General features: G+C 40.5%; 2 protein-coding genes across 4 annotated transcripts in view; both read left to right on the top strand.

The window, feature by feature from the left end:
• The window catches only part of LOC101488117 (gamma-aminobutyric acid receptor subunit alpha-5), a 48402-nt gene extending 40604 nt beyond the window's left edge, over positions 1 to 7798 (top strand). Inside the window, exons 10-11 of one of the 2 annotated variants that reach the window (XM_076880771.1) lie at positions 1215 to 1510; positions 4625 to 7798. In XM_076880771.1, the coding sequence (XP_076736886.1) occupies positions 1215 to 1510; positions 4625 to 4742 (414 nt within the window). In that variant the 3' untranslated portion in view covers positions 4743 to 7798. Of the gene's footprint in view, positions 1 to 1214 lie in introns of both variants that reach the window. The other variant, XM_004552595.4, reaches the window with a different exon arrangement.
• A 2545-nt stretch (positions 7799 to 10343) lies between these two features.
• The window catches only part of LOC101487169 (gamma-aminobutyric acid receptor subunit gamma-3), a 198703-nt gene continuing 189707 nt past the window's right edge, over positions 10344 to 19339 (top strand). For both annotated transcript variants that reach the window (XM_004552591.3, XM_076880182.1), the window contains exons 1-2: positions 10344 to 10845; positions 11321 to 11475. In XM_004552591.3, coding sequence (XP_004552648.1) covers positions 10790 to 10845; positions 11321 to 11475 — 211 coding nt within the window. In that variant the 5' untranslated portion in view covers positions 10344 to 10789. The remainder of the gene's footprint in view (positions 10846 to 11320; positions 11476 to 19339) is intronic.

Raw genomic sequence — 19339 nt, 5'->3', positions numbered from 1 at the left:
ATTTCACTGACAAAAAAACTGAAGCACAGTTATTTATTTGATTATTTGTCAGATCATACCATAAAAAAAATCCAGAAGAAATTCAGTGACTCTACTCTAGGCCTCTAGGCTTATCTGAGAAACAGTACTACTTACTCTGTGGTACTATAGGGTTTTAAACAGTCTTAAGGTCATTACACACCGAACACACTGCAAAAACACCAAAGTGAAATTCCCAGTTCTTCGGATCCAAACTCGTTGTGTATTGTATAAACAGGCAGATCACATTTCACATGCACTGTGAAAAAAATTAAATCATTATAAAGCAATGATAAGCTGTTCCTGATGTTTCTGAACAAGAAAAGGAAGAAACTGAGATTCTGGGTTCCTCTAATTCTCATCAGGCAACACCAGGAAGAATTTCATGGTTTGATCCAGGAGTTGAAGCTGTATGACGACCACTTTCATACATATCTCGGGATGACAGCGGAGTAGTTTGAGCTGTTGTTGGCAGAGTTGAGACCACATCTGAGGAGGCAAAGAAATAATTACAGAGAGCTGATTGTATGTACCGTACTGGTGTGCCAAACATAATCTGATTGGTCAGATTTCTGCTTTTGGATCAGAAAAAGCAAGCTTGGTTCAAAAAAATAAATGCCGCAGTTTTGTCCAGCAAAATCACATCCGGTGTGTCAAGGCCTTCATGCCAAACTAATCATTTTCTGCCTTTAGCTACACAGTTAGCAAACAGATATTAGAGCAGTGTTACATTTACGTGGCACTGAAGCAAGTGAACTTCAGTATAAGTGTTGAAAAAAACAGTTAAGTACATAAATGCACTGTGAGTCATCAGGATATTGAAAGTCACTTCACAGCATGGATTACTATAAATTCTGCTTGGTTTAGTAATCCCAGTGATGTCTAGGACAACCGCCAGGCATCTGTTAACAGCTGCACTAAAACATATATGCACAGTGCAGTCATCATAAATAAAACTCAAACTGACAGAACACCAGTGGAAATCATGCTGCTAACTGATTGAAATTCAATAACTCAGCAGCCCACATTTTACCAGAATGTTCTGCCAGAAATATTTCACCTCAGTAAGGTCACTAATCACTCCAGACAGAACGAAAAACACAGATTCTTCTCAAGCCAGAAAAAAAAACTGTAACAGTAGAGCAAAATGAGGCTTGTAACTAACATTCTACTCAACGTGCTCTGTCCTGCCATAGAAACGAGACCCGATGGTTCTGTCCAAGAAGCCCAACAACGTGTGCTCGGCAGGTGTCAACTACACCCCCAACCTCACCAAGGACACGTCCATCTCCACCATCTCCAACACGACGTCGGTACACCTGCGTTCTGCTGAGACCAAGACGATGGACCCCAAGAAGACCTACAACAGTGTCAGCAAGATCGACAAGATGTCGCGGATAGTGTTCCCTGTCCTCTTCGGAACCTTCAACCTCGTCTACTGGGCCACGTACCTCAACAGAGAACCGTTGTCGAAAGGAGTTGTCATCTCAACGTAATCGCTCTTCTTATTGTTCCTTTTTTTCAGGGGCGTGGGGGGGAGGGGGGGGGCAGTTTGTGTCAGGGAGAAGGGAAGGTTGAGCCTAATAGAAGAGGGGTGATCCATAATGAAAGCAGCCATTGCTACATCTCTCCCTCCAGACTAAACAAATGTGAAAACAAAGAACAAAAACTATACTCACCTATTTAGATCAAGCACTTTGAATGGATGCAAGGCTTCACGATTCCCTTTCCTATTTTTCATGGCCTAAAAAACTGCATTTTAAGACTGCATTAACAGGAGAGAGGGTGCTTTGCTTCTTTCTCATCTGTTCTGCTGCAGTTTGCATGATTCTCACCCCCAAAAAGGGAACATGGACTCCTCTTTGTCTTGAACACCGACCATGTATATGTCAGTCATTGCTTAAACTATGGGAGCACACTTGGTCACTACTACCTGTAGAATTTAACAAAGTAATTTAATGCTTCATGTTCTTACTGCACTGGGCTCATAAACTCTGCAATCTAACTCGCATTTGAATTTTAAAACATGATTTTAAAATGTACCTAATTCCGCGCTATGAGAAAGACGCATCTCTCGAGATTGATGCTGCAAGTGCATTAATAATGTCGTTTTATGTCTCCTTTTTAAAAAAAAAAATATATATCTTGCCAATTCTTTTCCTCTGCCTAACGCAGAGGGTGCTTGTGTCTCTTGTTGTACATCTTTACTTGAAGATTCAAGAACTGTTGCTGCAGGCCTGGTTTCCCAAAAGCACTGGCAGTAAGAGTCTCAAAGTAAAATGTGAGAGGAAAAGAAGTTTTGAATTAAAAAGTCATCATTTAGGGCCAGCAAGAATGTTTGAAAAAAGTGGGGTTTTTTTCTGGCCTACTTACACGAGGGTGACTGGACGGCTGTGGCAGATGTGTTAGCACAAATTAAGGATTGGATATATGTGATTTAACAGAATTTTGAGCCTGGGTCACTCAGTTGGGAAACCAATATGCACAGTTGAGATACCAAATGGAGAGCAAGTCACATACAAATCAGGACAGCGATGTGGACAGTTTTGGGACTGTCGTTCAGAGATGTCCAGACACGCACCCTGCTAATGTGTCCACAGAGAAAACCAGACTCATGTACAGTTCATAACCCTGTTTTGGTTTTTTAAAAAACTGCTGGTGAAATTTACTAAATGAGTACTGTGACAATTTTGTAAGGCACTGACACAGCTGCTATGTATTTGTAAGTGTTCCATTTCCAAATGTGGGGAGGAAAGTATGTAACGTAATCATATGAATGTGGTTTTCTAAGGCTTGCGACAGGTAATTTGCTCCACACTGTGCCGTCATTTAACACCGAAAAGAGCATGCCTTATATTGCACCTGGATGCGATAGTTGTCGCAAGGAGCATTAATTTATGTGGAATGCCAAGGGGAGACGTTATCAGAATGAGCATGTAATTGGTTCGGGTATATGGCTGTGACAAATCTTTGGATCTGCCCTGTCAGCTGCTCACGCTGAACAGTTTGAGCCAAGCCCCACATATTTAGTGTATTTTGATATAACAAAGCAGAACATGCCGCAGAGCATCGGGGGCAAGGAGAGAATTACAAGATGTATACAAGCCATGGCTGTATAGCTGGTAGCAAGGTTAGTTTTTTTGCAGTGTGCAGAGCTGTTTGTAGGTTTTTTCATCGTGTTTCATCAAATAGGCAGCGGGTCATAGTGAAAATAGCAGAGAGCTCAAAAAATAAACAAACTCAAAAAATACACATTGAGCTCTGTAACATCACAAATCGACTTCATACATTTTGTCTACTTTTTAAGTTCTGTCCCAAAAGTATTTTAAGAAAAACTGTAATGTTTGTCAAAATGTCACTTTAACTGTGACGAAGGTGTTGGAGGTGTTCCTAAATATCAGGATTGTGCAGGTGGCTGTGAGTCAGATTCTTTCTTTTGACTTTAATAAATACCTGCAGACCCTTATGCAAAACAACACATTGCACGGTCACAGTACCGTCCTGGGTTTGCAAGTCGGTTGGGATTTGACAGTTAATAATGTTTTGTGTTGTGCGACACATCCTGCACATGGGCTGTTAAACAAATATTTTAGGTTTATAAGGCAGAGCTGGTTGTAGTAAAGTAATAAAGCAGTCTTGGGCTGCGTCAGCCTTTAAGACGACAGTTTCTGATGCAAGACTAATCATTGACCTTTTTAGTAGATTACCTGCAGAACCTTCCACTCCCACTGAGCTATTCTTTTTCACATACAAAAAGTGAATCAATAATTTTCTCACTCATGCCTCTTAATAGCAACACTTGAGAGCTCAGTTCATGCTTTGCACAAAGTCAAAGTATTCTGGGTCATTTAAGCATCTTCTGAGGCTGTTGGAAAATGTTAACTCCAGTCTACAGTGTGTTTGTGAAAGTGAAGTGCTGGGGGGAAAAAAGATGATTATTGTGTCATGTTTCTGGATTCCAGCAGAGCTATACTAGAAAGAAAACCTCACGCATATATCAGCAACAGGAGACAGAAATTCAACAGCTCAGCAGCTAACAGGTGACCAAAGATTGATTGTACCATGAACTGACTCATAACGGTCCACAAAAGTGAGCAACACAGCAGAGCTCTGTCCTCTCAGAATTACTTACTATTGGGTTCAATCGATGGGCTCAAGTTTATCAAAATTGCACCCTGATTTGCATTAATTTACTTCACCTCCGCGAGCTAATCCAATGTCACTGGACTGCATTGGTTTTTTTTCTCAGAATGTTTCTCTGTTTTGAAAGCTTGGTTCGACGAGGCCTTTAAGCTGCAAAGAATTTGGGGAAATAAGGCCGAGTGTCATGAGAGAATCATGTAAATAGCCTTTTTCGTTTTCAACGTAAACAAAAAGACAGATTGTCACATTTGTGTTCTGAAGCCCTTAGTAGAAAAAAAAAGCCCAATGTTGATGTTAATGATGTTATTGTCTTCAATATCTTTTTTCTTCTGTGTACATGTGTGAGTTTGTTTCGTTCTTGTGGCTTGTAGAAGAGCTGATCAAACGTGATCTTTGGACTGATTTGTATTTTATATCTACAGTGACTTAATTAAAGTGACGAGCACACATTTTGTCATTACAGCTCAAGCCTACCTGTTGCACAGCATGTGTTGGTTTGTGGTGAGACAAACTCAGGAATAAGAGGACCCCATGCTCCCAACAGAAATATCAGTTCTTCATATCTATCATATGGATTTTGAACACCAACCTCTCTCACCTGCTGCTGGGAACATTGTCCTCAAAAACTTTAGGCCGCTAAGCAGATATTTATACACTGGCTTGGTAAGAAACCATGTAAATAAGGGTGACATAAGCTGCTATCTGCTTTGCATTGTGTACTTAAGGTGGACTTAAGTGATTTTATTTTGACTTTGTGTGCCAGGATATGCTGTGGTATTTTCGTGCTGTTTAACTGATGTTGAAGCTGTCATTTATGGAAATCTAAGATCCAGCTTTCTGTCAGATCAGACAATGTTTCAGTTTCAGTGCAATGGCAGCCAAGTACAGGATACAGACGAGACATCTCCCCCCCACCAATCTGTAATCTGTCTGTTCCTCGACTTCCTGTTTGTATCTGACACATTATCAAGTAACAGTACACACTTTCTGTCTGTGTATTTCTGATTAGGTCTGCAGTAGTTGAGTTCTTCAACAAGTGTGTTTTTTAAACTAAACAGTTGTTTTTATTGAGCTTTATTTAAGCCTTGTTTTCTAACATATAACCAAAGGAACTATTACTGTAAAAAGTCACTGATAATGTCCCTGACAAACACATATAGCCTTCATTATTTTTTCTGTGGACAGCAGCTTCAGTCTGACAGAAGTTCACTGTATGGACAAAGGTACTGGGTCTCACCTGTTATTCTTTGAATGCTTGTATTTTCAGTCCCATTGCTTCAGCTGTGTAAAATCTAAAGAATCTAGGCCTGTACTCTTTTGTGCTTTTATTTGGGAAAGAATGGGTCTTTCTAAAGAGATCACTAATTTAAGAGTGCTACTGTAATAGAATGAGACATTGCAGCAAGTCCCTTCATCTAATTTTTTGTACCTTTCAGAAATTCCTCAGTAAGCTGTAAGTGGCATTTTTGCAAAAGTGGAAGTTTTTAGGGACCACAGCAACTGAGACACCAACTGGAAGGCCACGTAAAGTTAGAGAGTGAGGTTGCCAAGAGCTGGGGCATATAGTGCATAAGTGTAATCAACACTCTGCTGAAGTGCAGAGTTCCGAACCTTCTCCAACATTACCATCAGCACAAAAAACTGTATAGCAGGAGCTTCGTGCAATAGGTTTCCATGCAGCGCAGCTCCTGTAGGTAGCCCAGTACGTTTGTGCAAATAGTGTATCTCTACAACTATTAGCTTGTCCATAAATTTGGCTAATATGGTAATATTCATGGAAAATTTACAATAACTTTGGTGATCCTCTGACTTTTTCTAGTGCTGTCATCAGATCAAAATTACTGTGGCTGGTGGGTAATATATGGAAAAAATAAAAATAATCCTCCAGTCTATAAACTAAAAATAACATGAAAGTTCAAAAATTTTCAAAAAGAAATTATTTTGACTGTTAACAGGCTAAACAAATACAGCTTACATGATGTTATACCAGATTATAAATATCTGTACCCGCTGCTAAATGCCAGCATATTGGCATCATCGTTGTTAGCATGTGGATATTAGCATTTAGCTGCATGTAGAATAATAGTAGGCAGACAGATGGATGAACACTTAAATTCAATACATTATAAATCCTCTGATGTTCTCAGTAATTTAATAAATATTTCTGACTGATAACAAGCTAAAATAACATATATGTAAAGTGGCCTTTGTTATACTCAGCATTTATGTGTTATGTTTGATAATATTTGTCATCTTTTTATCAATTTCTACTATTAGTAGCATGCTGGCATTAGCATTTTACTGCATGTAAAACAGTGATAGGCAAATAGCAAACAGTGACCTTCTAAAAAATTAATGAATTGAAGAATGAATTAATAAATCTATGTATAAGCATATTATACCATATTATTAATCATCTGAATAAAACAATGCTAATATCATAATAGGTTTTTAATGCTAGCCAGCTAAATTAATACAACTAACATGATTTATCTGCCTATTAATATTACACTTATTAGCATCAACCTTTTAGCTCTGTCGGTGTTAGCATACTGTACTTGATAGCTACATATTAGCTACATATAGAACGTTGACAATATTTGGCAAACAGACAAATATAGGATTTTATTTTTTCTGCTGTAGAAAACTCAATCATATTAACTATAGGACATCATATATTTAATACTACCTACATTGTAATTCTGTCATTTCCAAAAATTCGGCAAAGCTAATATTATGTTAATATGCTAGGGGCTGAAAGAAGACAAGTAACTCACGTATATCAGCTCATTCACGTGAGCTGTCAGGTCAGAGGATCCCCATAGTGCTGAAACCTGGTAGACTTCCTCATGTCTGTGCACATCTTTCTTGGCGTAAACCAATGCACCCATCCATTTAACTATCTCTCTTTCTGGCCAAGAAACAACCCCACCCGCCTTCCTTCAGCCACTGTGACAGACTCATCTGCCATACATCTGTTAGAATAAGGGATTTAGTTCTGCTTAAGTTGCTTTCACCCATTCAGGGAAGCCCCTTACAGCAAAGGGCTTCTGTCCAATTTAAGCCCTGACTGGCCCAGCCCTCATGACAAACACTTGTTTTTCTCAGTGTGTTGTCTGGACAGCTGTGGCTGATGCATGTTAGGAACAAACTTAGGGTTGATTATATGCCCTTTATCCCAAGCTAGCTCATGGGCAGTGAAGCTGACTGACGCTTTGAACTCTTGGCTGGGGAATTTATTGCACATCCAGCAGCTGGTTTAAAGGACACTTGCGGAGCTACGATAGCAACAGTTGCCTGTTCAAGTAAGGCTAAAGGTGACCAATAAAATGCATAAAGTTGCTCATGTTTTTTTTTTTCAAGAACTTTTTACAAGAATATTTACGAAGAACCCATCAAACAGACTTTTGCTTAATTTTGCAAAAATGCAGCAAAGCCATTGTAGCTGGGCTTAAAAACGTATTTGTGTCACTCATTCTTTGTTTTATGTACTGTATTTGTTTTGTGTATTATACTGATAATGATCAAATAAAAAGGATTAGCAAAGATGCTATATAGTACATTGCAAACACTACTGTAGCTCAAATGTTGCTTTGTTGAATCCTGATTAAAGCTGCACATATAAAAGGAAATCTGACACTGGTATGTCTGAATCATGTTTGATTGTCTATTGATATTAAATGCTTTGATGAACTACTTAATGCAATTTGGGTCACTTAGAAACATTATTTTTACAAGTAATGCAAATTTGCTTTAATTTGATATAATGTGAAATTCATCAGAAAACTTTTTCTTTTCCATTTTTTTTTAGTTTGATCTGCCTAGTATCTAAGAGGGCATACAGAGGCCCATTGTCACTGTGTTTCAGTGGCATATGATATGCTGTGGTATTGTTTTCATAATGATATGGTAGATGATGACATGTGTTTATATTTTCCCAGTTAATGAAGCTGTCAGAGGTTTTAGTTTGACAAATAAACTCTTTATAGCTTAATTAAATGGGACCTGCTAAGCAAAAGTCAGCTTGTACTGCTCTATTAGCGGAGCAGTACACACCTTTATGTTAACCCCTCAGCTTTTCAGTTTCATGCACTGAATAACCTTCATTTATTAGGGCGCACGTCATTGTTTTCCCATACAGCCTTACACACAGTAAGCCAAATGGATTGCTGTGTGTAATGATGACATATTTCATCTGAGATAAAATCTTTGGGAAATGGTTTTCCTAATGATCAGTCGGTCTTTTGCAACAGACAGTTATCAGCCTAGGCAATAGCTTTTATCACTTGTTATCAGTCCTGCACATATCAACAACAGGTGGTGTCATCCACCTACAAGGTGGAGACTGTTTTGCCCGTCTAAATTTAAGTAATAACGAGGAACTGTCAAGCAAATTTGCCTTTTGGACAAAACTTACATCATTTAAAAAAACAACCTTTTTATGTTTACACCAGAAAAAAGATTGTGCTCTGTATAAACTGATCAAGTACATTTCATTTGACCAGATTCCACTGAATTTTATATTCTTCTGATATTTCAAAATTACATCGAAAATATACATGTACATGTAGTTAAATAAGTCAGCATATTGGGCATAAAATATTTTGAGTGTTGGAACTAAAAGTCCTTTTGGTATGTGTACAAACAAAAAGGTCCTGGTTTGGGATAAAATGCACACTTTTCAAATATACATCACACATTGCAAAGTTACATTTGAAAGCATGCCTTGCAATATTAGCAAACACATTACATGACCTTTGTCACACATAGATGTCGACAAATCTGCTCATCACTGATTATAATGGATAACTGTTTTGTGAGCCTGCTAGAACGTAGAGGAGTGAGCCTACTGACAAAATGCACTCACCACACACTTTACTACTTAAGGAATGATTCAGTTCCTTATAAATGGTCATTTACACTGAATCAATTTAATATTTGATGAACAAAACCTAGGACTTTCACTGTACACATCATACTTTTATCCACAAAGATAATCACAAGCTGCTAATTCTTCTGAATATCTAAACGATTGCAAAGCTATGACAAGAACATCATGTAATTTCATCACTCATAAAAGGAGAAACCATGTCAGTCCATTCACTTTTCAAATTAAGATTGGGCAAACAGTGTTATCACACAAAGTAACAAAGAGGACAGAACTTGCACATTTATTTTTTTTATTCTTAAAGTGTGTTTTGCTGACAACACTGTTACTTCTGTGAGTTGGTAAAATAACTATGGCAACACGATTTTCAATTAATTATGTCATCATTATCAATCAATTATTCCTGCAGGTCTCCTAATACTGTCACTAGTGTGGATAGGCAAAAATAACTACATGTACATGCTTCTTAATTCATTTCATGAGAATTATTAATGAATCACTCCTGCTGGTCCACGCTTGGTCAGCAGGTTATTTCTTTTCGGCTGCAACACTGCGGGAAAGACTTTCTCTTTCTCGCCGCCAGGGGGCAGCGAAGCCTCTCGAGTGGCACTCACTAGTTCAGAAAGGAAAAAAGTCTGGCAGGTTTGTAAGCTGAACGCAGGGCTGCCCTGCTGAGCTGTGGGCCTATTCAGAAAAAAATACTGTGAGGAGGAGAGCTCGCGGTGACTCTGTGGCACGTAAACGGACGTGTAAAGTCTGAACATGACTTCCAAGGGCGATCATCATCATCAGGCAAACTGCAGATATCAGTTCGCACTGAGTCAAACTACATATTATGCTGTTTACTTATGAATTGATGCTTATTTCTGAGACTTTTTCTTTGAATGAAAGGAAGTAACTGAGTTTTGAGAAGTTCCGGTTCTTCTTTTAAGACTAATGAACTAAAACAAGATAATATTGATAATAATGATAATAAAAACATCTGATGGTAATAATGATAATAATAATCACCATCATCATCATCATCATGCCAGAGTCAGAGCAACAAAAGAGGGGGGTGTTTCCGTGTGCAGTTGTGATCCAGGTAGTGTATGAGTCACGCAAGATGCTCATCTCCTAAGGTTCACCACCTCCACCAGCAGCAGAAAGCGCCACCCTGCCACTCTGGTGCCCACACAGGGAGAAGGTGGAGGGAGGCACCGTCGCTGGATCCCGTCAACTAGACTCCCAGCACCCCCCCCCCCCCCCCCCCCCCCCCCCCACACACACACACACACCCCATCCGCCCCTTACCCCCGCCTCCCTTCCCCTCCCACACACACACGCACACACCATCCTCCTCTTGTTTCGGCTACCACCGCTTGTGTTGGGCTGGATCTCACTGATTTATCGTCGGGTGCCTTTCCCGGAGGAAACCCTCCCCACGAAGGAGCGAAGAGGACCAGGAGGAAGTGTGGTGGAGGGAGGTCGGGGGCGGGAGAGAGCTCGCGATCCGCTGCTGTGGTAGTGCTGGTGCTGTTGTTGTTGGTGGTGGTGTTGGAGGTGGTGGCTGTTCGGTGCACATGACGCGCAGGAGAAAAAAGTGCGTGGGCGGATGAGGAAGTTGAGAGCTGGGATTGATGGTTCCACACCTTTTCACTGCGCTGGCACTTGATCGCGGCAGCAACGCAGCAGCAGCAGCGGCAGCAGCAGCAGCAGTCCACCGGTTCCTGCGATCAGAGGTGATCCGCGCGTGGGAAAATGACAATCAAGTTTGTGGTCACCCTCCTCACACTTTTGTTCGCTGGAGGTGCTCGGTGAGTGTCATTTGCACCTTTTCTCTCTCTCTCTCCCTCTCTACGATCAACAGCTGAGAGCAGCGTTAAAGCTTCAAAAGTTCGACTGCTGTGAATGAAATCCCATACATGTGTGAAAGAGCCTGTGTGGTAATGCATGGTTCTTTTTTCTTTTCTTTTTTTCCTAAGGGGTTCCCTCACACACACGCACTCCAACAGAAAGAAAAGGGGGGGGGGGGGGGGGGGGGGGGGATAAATGACAGCACCCTTTACTGCTGCGCCCAAATCCACAGTCTGGGGGTCTCACTGTCATTTACAGCAGGCTCCAAGTCACCATGAATCAAACATGTTCTTTTTTTTCCTCTTTTTTCTCTGCGTCAAAGTTTTCATGACAATGTGTTTCTGTTTTAAACATGATTAAGACCTCTCGTTCCCCTCCTCTCCTTTTCTCCTCGCCCCCTCCTCCACCCCTTCTCTTTCTCACACACACAAACAGCTCTGATTTACGGGAATATGGCGACGACGATGAGGATCATCAGGACACCACTGTCAATCAAATGCTGGTGCCCAGGTCGCACCAGGAGGACGCAACGCTCATTCTGAACAATTTGCTCAAGGAGTACGACAAGACTCTACGCCCAGACATCGGAGGTAAGGATCAGAAGTGGTGGAGAGGAGTTGGAGGCTTTTTTGGTTGGAGGAGAAACTTTGGTGATGCTGTCCAGGGAATGGCTCTGTGCCTGAGCTGTCCATGGTGCTGAAACTAGTAGTGCTGCTGTGAGGGTGGGGAGATGACATCCCCTTCCCCTCTCTCTCAATCATTTTAAAATTAGGTTTCTTCAGTTACGCTGGGACAGATTTGGTGGATTTGGGTTTGCTGAGATCTCTGCAAGAATTAGGGATAAAGTCCTTTTTAAGTGTTGAGAACTTTATTTATCTAGTGGGAGATAAAAACTACAGGGGCATCTGAATTTTTCAGTATTTACATCATTTACATGACTAATGGTTATTTGTGTTTCTATCAATAAATTAACAGTAAATGGAGAGGAAATAAAATGTGTCCACTTCTTGGGTTTCTGGCAAATTATCTGCAAAGCTAATTCACTTAAATGCAGTTTAATTCAAAATGCAAATAGGACCATGTTCTTATGTTGGCTCTACATAAGCCAAATTTACAAAGACGTACAGTGCTGTGCAAAATTATTAAGCCACCCGTCATTTCTCTATATTTTGTTAAGAGCATGGGAAATAGCTGCAGAGAAATGTGGGCAAACATGCATGGAAACACAACATAAAAGGCAAAAAGAGTTTGTTTAAACAATAATGGCAGTCAAACTAAATATTGACTTTTAATCTTGTTAGAATCATACAGGCTGAACTCTCTTCAGGAGTAGTTCTCCAGGCTTCTCGAAGGACATTCAAAGCTCTTCTTTGGATGTTTTGCCTTTTGTTTCCCTCTCTATCAGTACTGTTGAGGCCTGGGCTTTGGGGAGGCCAATCCATGATCACTATTGTTCCATTGTGTTTCTACTATTCAGGTATGCTTTTATTGCATTGTCAGTGTGTTTGGGATCATTGTCATGGTGAAATATTTCCACCCAGATACTTTCCAGATCATATTTCTTGGTATATCAAAATCTTACAGTGCTTTTCATGTTTGTAATTCCATCAGTTTTGACAAGGCAACATCACTGGCTCTCAAGTCCTGTGTCAGATCTTTGCTGAATGTTTTTCTAGCTTTTTTTAAGAATGTGACTTTCAGCTACTGTTCAAATGTATGCTGTAGATAGGTTTTTAAGCCTACTTGTCCAGCTTCCTCATTTTTTTAAGGAAACATTGTACACCAAGCCCAGATATGCCAGTTTTTCAGTTAAGTGTCTTTTTGGAGGGTTTGGGGGTTTTTTTTGTTTGTAGATGCGAGTAAAGCAATGGAAACAAATAGTGTGTTTTTGCGACAGGCTGCAAGTAAGAAATTGGTCCTTTGCTAAATTGTCTGCTATGTGTAGACATAACACTGGCTCATCCGTTGATCTTTTGAGTTTGGTGCCTTTTTTATGCTTAACAAACAAAAAAAATCTTGCTTAACACCAGCATGTTGGCATTAGCATTGTTAGCATAGTAGCAGTGACAGTAGCATTTAGCAAAACGTAGCACACCGGTTGGCTTTAACCACTTCAGTTTGAATCAAAAGGTCATTAAATAAATCAAAAAACTAAGAATGTAAATACGAGCACACCGTGCTAGCTTATCTGGCTGTCACTCCCAAACCACAAAGACATTTATCGCTTTCACACATGTAATAGAATGAGTTACCCACAGCTGGCAGGCCATGCCCAGTTTGTGCTGTGTGTGTGTGAGAGAGCGAGGGTGATGACAGGAACACGAGTCCAAATCCTCCCTTGATTGCACCCATGTTCTCGCTGCTGTGGTGCAATCAAAGCCCTGAGCTCCTTGGAGGAGAACATTCCTCTTCAGTGAGGTCTCTAATCAAATGGTTACCGGTTTGTTCCCCAGAGTCCTCTCATTGGTGGGCTGCTGGCTGGAAGGCTTTTCTGTGATGAACGTGCAATCCCGGCTTCTGTTGCTGCAGCATTTTAGAAGTCATTTGGAGAAATCAAGGCAGCCTGTCTTTATGGACATGTGGTAGAGGAGTCAGAGGTGTGGTGGTTTCCAGTGAGGCGATTTTCACCGGGGTTTAGCACAGTGGCTCAATGTCATTAGACTGACTGCCTTTACTATATTAGCGGCACTATTCTGAATGTGAAGGCAGACATTACTCCAACTGTTTCTGCTGTGACCTTATTTTTATTTCTCTCATATTCCAATTTACGCTCGACATTTGGTAACATTCTCCTTGTGTTTCTTTTCCCTTGATTCAGAGTTTGCATTTACAATCAGCAATACAATCTGATATGTGTAGGCCATTTGGGAGCTGCTCTACTCTAATTTTGTTTTGCTTCCCGCAGCTCACTGTGATATTTTCCACTTCCACTTCACTTAAATGTTGAAATAAAATGCAAGCATTTTTGACAACCTTCCTATACAGAGGTAATTTTTGTCTGAAATATTCTGTATTTTTCTATTAGTTCAGCCTACATTAGGATGAAAGACATTTTGTACCAACAGCCATTCAAAAAGTTTTCAGAAGCTGCATACAAAGTCCTGCTTAAGCAGAACTCAAGGACATATCCACAGTCAACACGGGAGGGGGGGTGTGCAAATGCAGGTCTCGCTGGGATGAGACCTAAGAATGGATTACTTATTGAAATGGTAGTGATTTCAAAGTGAACAAATAGTCAGTGTGTCTCTGTTGAGCTACATTTATTGGTACACTTGTGCTGTACGACAACTGAAGTCCAACTTGTGAAGTATCCGGAAAGATGTTTGCACCATTTGACTGCAACTCGACAGCTACTGGCAGTTATTTTTGCATAAATTTCATGCGTAAACTGTGCAATAAAATATAGATCTAGCCATGCAATAAAAAACCAAAGACAATGTTAAAATCAAATAAACCCTGCTTTATGTCCAATGTCCAGCAGAGGGCGACTCCTTAGACTTCTATACAATTTGAATTATTTTGCAGCCAAAGAGAAAGTTTTGCTTCATTTATGACTTCAGTGAACACATTACTGTTGGGTTTGTGGTCTTAACTAATATTTTCAACACTGATTAAGTAAATCACAGAAACACTGTAAATAAAAAGGAGAGTAATGCAGGGTACACTTTGGAGCAATAATTCCCAAATTCCCAAAAACCAGAAAACCCCAGGGAGCCAACCCCTAAATCTTCACTCTAATCAAAATGTAAGAGACAGTGATGCATTTCCATGAAAATCTGCAATTTTTTGTTATCACAGAAGCACCTTTCAAAAGATGAACCAGATTATATGAATTTCATATATTCGGCTTCCTTCACCTTTTTGCCGTATTCCAGTTCCTCTAAACTTTGTCTTTCTGCCATTTTTTCCCTGCTCAAAAAACTCTTAATCCTCTAAATGTCATCTTCCCCACTCTGAACACTTTATCACCTTAGGAGCTCTTTTAAGGGCTAAGATACTTGGTGAATCACTTACCTATGCCAGGATTTGGTCCTGACTTTAAGAGTGAATTCTTAGTAAACATCATAATTCTGAGAATTTTTTTTAAAACTTCATCTTATTAAGCCTCAGTCAGATGCTACACTCTTCACCCTCAGGTTTATACTAAAAAGCCTTGCTCATGAATTTTCAGGCTCTGGTGGGAAACACTGTATCTTCCAATCATTAATAATGTTTATTTGTCTTTCTCGGAATGCTTGAAATGATTCCCAGATATCATCAACAATTATTTTCCTCCCTCTCTCGCACGTTCACCAGCAGCTTGCTCGGATCGGTTCAGCCTGGTAGTTCACCTTGCGGGAAGAGGGGGTGGGCATGTGGGGGATCACCCTACGGCTCTGCTTCCATAATTAGGGATGAAATTTTGATGAGATCCAGTTGACAAACCTCAGTGTCGTCCATGAAATGTTAATTTCTTAGCAGGATTATGTGAAGCAGTGGAAGCACGTGTGCATGTGTGTGTTTGTGTGTGCGTGTGTGTGTGTGTGCATGGGAAAACGTGCACAGACAACACACTTACAAACATACTTGGAGATGACGCTGAGTCAAAGACAGATCTGGGACATTTAAGTCATTGTAAAAGAGAGTGGGTTCTGTTGAGATCCGCTGCAATGAATCTCTGAGAAAACACACACACACACAGCAAAGAAAGTAAATTCACACGGATAGAAGCCACTGAAGTCAGCACTGTGAGGCTCATTTCTAAGACACACCTTGATTTTGACTAAATCAAAGTCATCCACACACACACACACACACACACACACACACACACACACACACACACACACACACACATATAAAAACACTGTATTTCTGTTTGCCTCTTCTCGTCTGTAGTTGTGCTTGTTTATAAGCCGCTGGCTGTGGAACCAGAGCACATACTGTTGTTTTAAGAAAATGTGAAATTTTACTATTAATTGGCTGCTAATTTCTAAGTTGAACATTTGTGTCTCAAAGCAAGGTTCACTTCTTCAGCACAGAAAATCTGCATAATACTAAATTCTTCGACAGTGAAGACAACAATTTTCCTCGCCTGAAAGAAAATCTGCTACTATTAGCTAACTAACATTGGCATTATCAGCACTGACAGAGAGAAGTGCAAAGAAATTCACCACCTGGTTACTTTGTACAGCAGTATGCCAATTGAAGCACAGCACAAAGTTATTAATAACGTTATTCTGTTTATTTTTTTCATTGACAGAAAACAGCTTTTTAAATTGATACACTATGGGTACAGTAAAGACCATACAAAGGCACGTAGAACAATATTTTATTATTATATGGTATGACAAAAAATAGTCAAATACAATGAAACATAAAAATGTAACAATACCTTTGCCCTAATTAGATCTTAAGTTTTATTATGTTGAATTAAATAAATACAAATAGCCTCAAAATTCACATCAGAAAGGAGTTTGTGTGTGTGTGTGTTTGTATGTCTGTGTGTAGTTGAGTGTGTATTTATATCTTTGTGGGGACCAGACATTTAAAATTTACTATACATAAGGACCAACAGCCCTTATGGGGACCAAAATCCTGGTCCCCACAAGTTTGAAGGCAATTTTGAGACTCAAACTTTGATTTTCGTGTAGGTTTTGGTTAGGTTTAGGGTAAGGGTTAGGCATTCATTTTTCATGGTTAGGGGCAAGGGAAAGGATTACTTCAATTAGAGGTCCCCATAAGATATGAATACCCAACATGTGTGTTTGTGTGTGTGTATTATAATCCTAAAACTATGTGAAATGCTCAGTGCTTTCAGTCAGGCTTTGACTAATCAAGCTTTTGTCCCTTATGCTTCAGATTTTAACTAATCTATTTTCTATAAATTCTCTGAAATTCAAAGACCTTTGAGATATTTTACTTTAGAATGGATAAAAAGGTTTCAACACAGTGAAAATCCAAAAAATCCAAGAGACTACAGTATAACAGGGTTGTTAACTTAGTGTCTCTGTTTGTTTTCCTCCTGTCACATCCAGTCTTGTGAAGTGAGCAGCGAGTCTAATCTTCATATAAAGTGGGTGACTGGTCCACTTGAGAAGGGAAAAGCTACCCACATATCCTCCAAGCAGAGCAAGTGTTGAGCCTCACCTTAAGCGATAAGAAGCAGTTCCCCTTAGATGAAGATGAGATGCTTTTGTGTCCCTATTGTGTCACTTTCCTTTTGGATTCAGAGTGTGATCACTGTGTGAGATCTGGGTGATCCTCATGTACTGTGCAAAGATGCATTGGTGTATGTGTCAGTGTTTGCGTCTGTGGAATCGAGGACAAAGAGGGCTGGAGTGGAAGGCTTTGTATGCTGCGAGGGCTCTTCAGCCACTCACATTTAAAGTTTGGAAGCCAGGATGATTCAAGGAACTCAATTAAACTTGGGTCTGAGGCGCATTCTAAAAATACAAAGGGCCAACAAATTAAAATCTTCATTTAAGACAGATTCAAGTTTTATTTTAACTCCAACAAATATCACCCTGCTGTCATTAATACTCAGCAGATCACCAAATGGGACTGAAAATACCTCTTAACTGATGCATCACTTCCTTCTGCTAAAAACTACAATGCATTAGTTTGATTTATGTGACACCAGTTCAACACAACAGTCTATATATTGCAAAGTAAATACACTACAGAAAGACAGTCCCAGTAATCTGATGATCTCTATTAGTAAGCACTCGGAGACAGTGGGGATAAAGAACTCACAGCAGAAACAGGCTCATGGATGGACAGACATCTATTGCAGGGTGAAAGGAAAAAAAACAGAAAAGAGAGATACATGCATAGTGAAATCACAAATAACAACAACGACCACCAACAAGCTACAGAAGAAAGGGGGCATATCTTTTGTTTTGTTTTAATGATATTAATGTTCATCCATTCTCTTCTTCTGTGCAGTCTTTTTTCTGCTTCTCTGCATAGGCAGAGAAGCCCATGCCTCCCTCTCACCAACCACCTCCTCCACCAGTTCACCCACTTGAACACCAGGCCCACTGAGAGATTTCTCCAGTGTGTCCTGGATCTACCCTGGGGCCTCTTCCTGGTGGTATATGCCCAGAACACCTTCACCCAGGAGGGACTCAAGAGCCATCCCGTTAGATGGCCGAACCACCTCAGCTGTCTCCTTTCAATGTGGTTGAGTAGTGGAGCTGCTCTGAGCCTTTCCTGAATGGCTGAACCCCTCACCCCATCTCAAAGGAAGAGACACCCTTTGGAGAAAGCTCACTTGTATCTGCGATCTCATTCTTTCGGTCACTACTCAGAGTTCGTGACAGTAGGTGAGCGCAGGGAAGTAAATTGACTAAACCGAAAGCTTTACTATATAATATTTTGCTTTAAGAATATATATAAAAGTTATTATTATTATTTTTTATTATTATTATTTTTTTATTTTGCCTGTCCCATTTTGTTCTTTACCCGTCAGAACTGTTGTCTGAAGACCAACAAAGATACCCAATGGATTTACTTTGCCAAATGGATCATCATGGCCTTGCCATATTGGTCCATTTGATCAACCTTTGTTGTTATTATTTATTTTATTTTATTTTCAGTTGTTACAGACGGGACAGACATGACTGAGGGATAGGAAAGGGAGAAAGAAAGATGAAGGAAAAGAAAAACAGAATAGAAGAGGGACAGTGAGAAAGGGCAATTAAAAAGAGAAAGAAGAAAAAAAAATCTCCTGGATCACCTGCTGAGAGAAAAAGAAGAGAAAACAAGCAAAAAAAAAAAACACAGAGCAACATACTAAACACAACACAATCACGTTAATCTAGCTATGTGTAAACAGCAGTAAATACTAAATATTCAATGTTGTTGTGTAGCAAGCAGGACCGACAGCGCACAATGTGCTTGGAAATAGCAGCCAATAGAGGTGTAGTTTATGTCTATGAACAGTAAACACCTGTGTGCACACCTGTGTGGATCAGCGTGCTTGTATTCAAAAGGTTTCCCCATGTAATGGTCTGCTAGAGGATGTAGAGAGCCATAGCCCTGTCCCCCAGGGCATGAAGCAGGCATGGAGGAGATCCAGCCTCCAGACATCCAGAGGCCCCAGAATGCGAGAGCCCAAGGAGGACAACCGGAGGGACATCCGTGCCACCCTCCTGGGAAGAGCTGAGAAGAGACCCAGATGAGGGGTCACCCGGTAGCCATGGAGCAGAAGCCAGAGGGGGCTGCAGTGGCGTGCCCGCCGGTTCTGCCAGCAGCCAGCTGTGCCACAGTGAACCGAGCCGCAGGCCCAGAGGCCGTAGGCCCGAGGGCCCCCTTTGCCCCCGAAGAGGCCTGACCGAGCAACAGGCACCAGGCCCTGCTAAGTAATCACCAGGAGTGAGCTGGTACATACCTGAGCGCCTAGCCCCGGACACCAAGAACCACCAATGTACCGACCCCTGAGGGCATCAGTTACCGGCAGGAAGTGTGGTG

Source organism: Maylandia zebra, linkage group LG23 (genome assembly GCF_041146795.1).
Source record: "Maylandia zebra isolate NMK-2024a linkage group LG23, Mzebra_GT3a, whole genome shotgun sequence".
Taxonomy (NCBI): Eukaryota; Metazoa; Chordata; class Actinopteri; order Cichliformes; family Cichlidae; genus Maylandia; species Maylandia zebra.
Note: the sequence above shows the minus strand (reverse complement) of the source record. Positions and strands in the feature narration are given on the sequence as shown.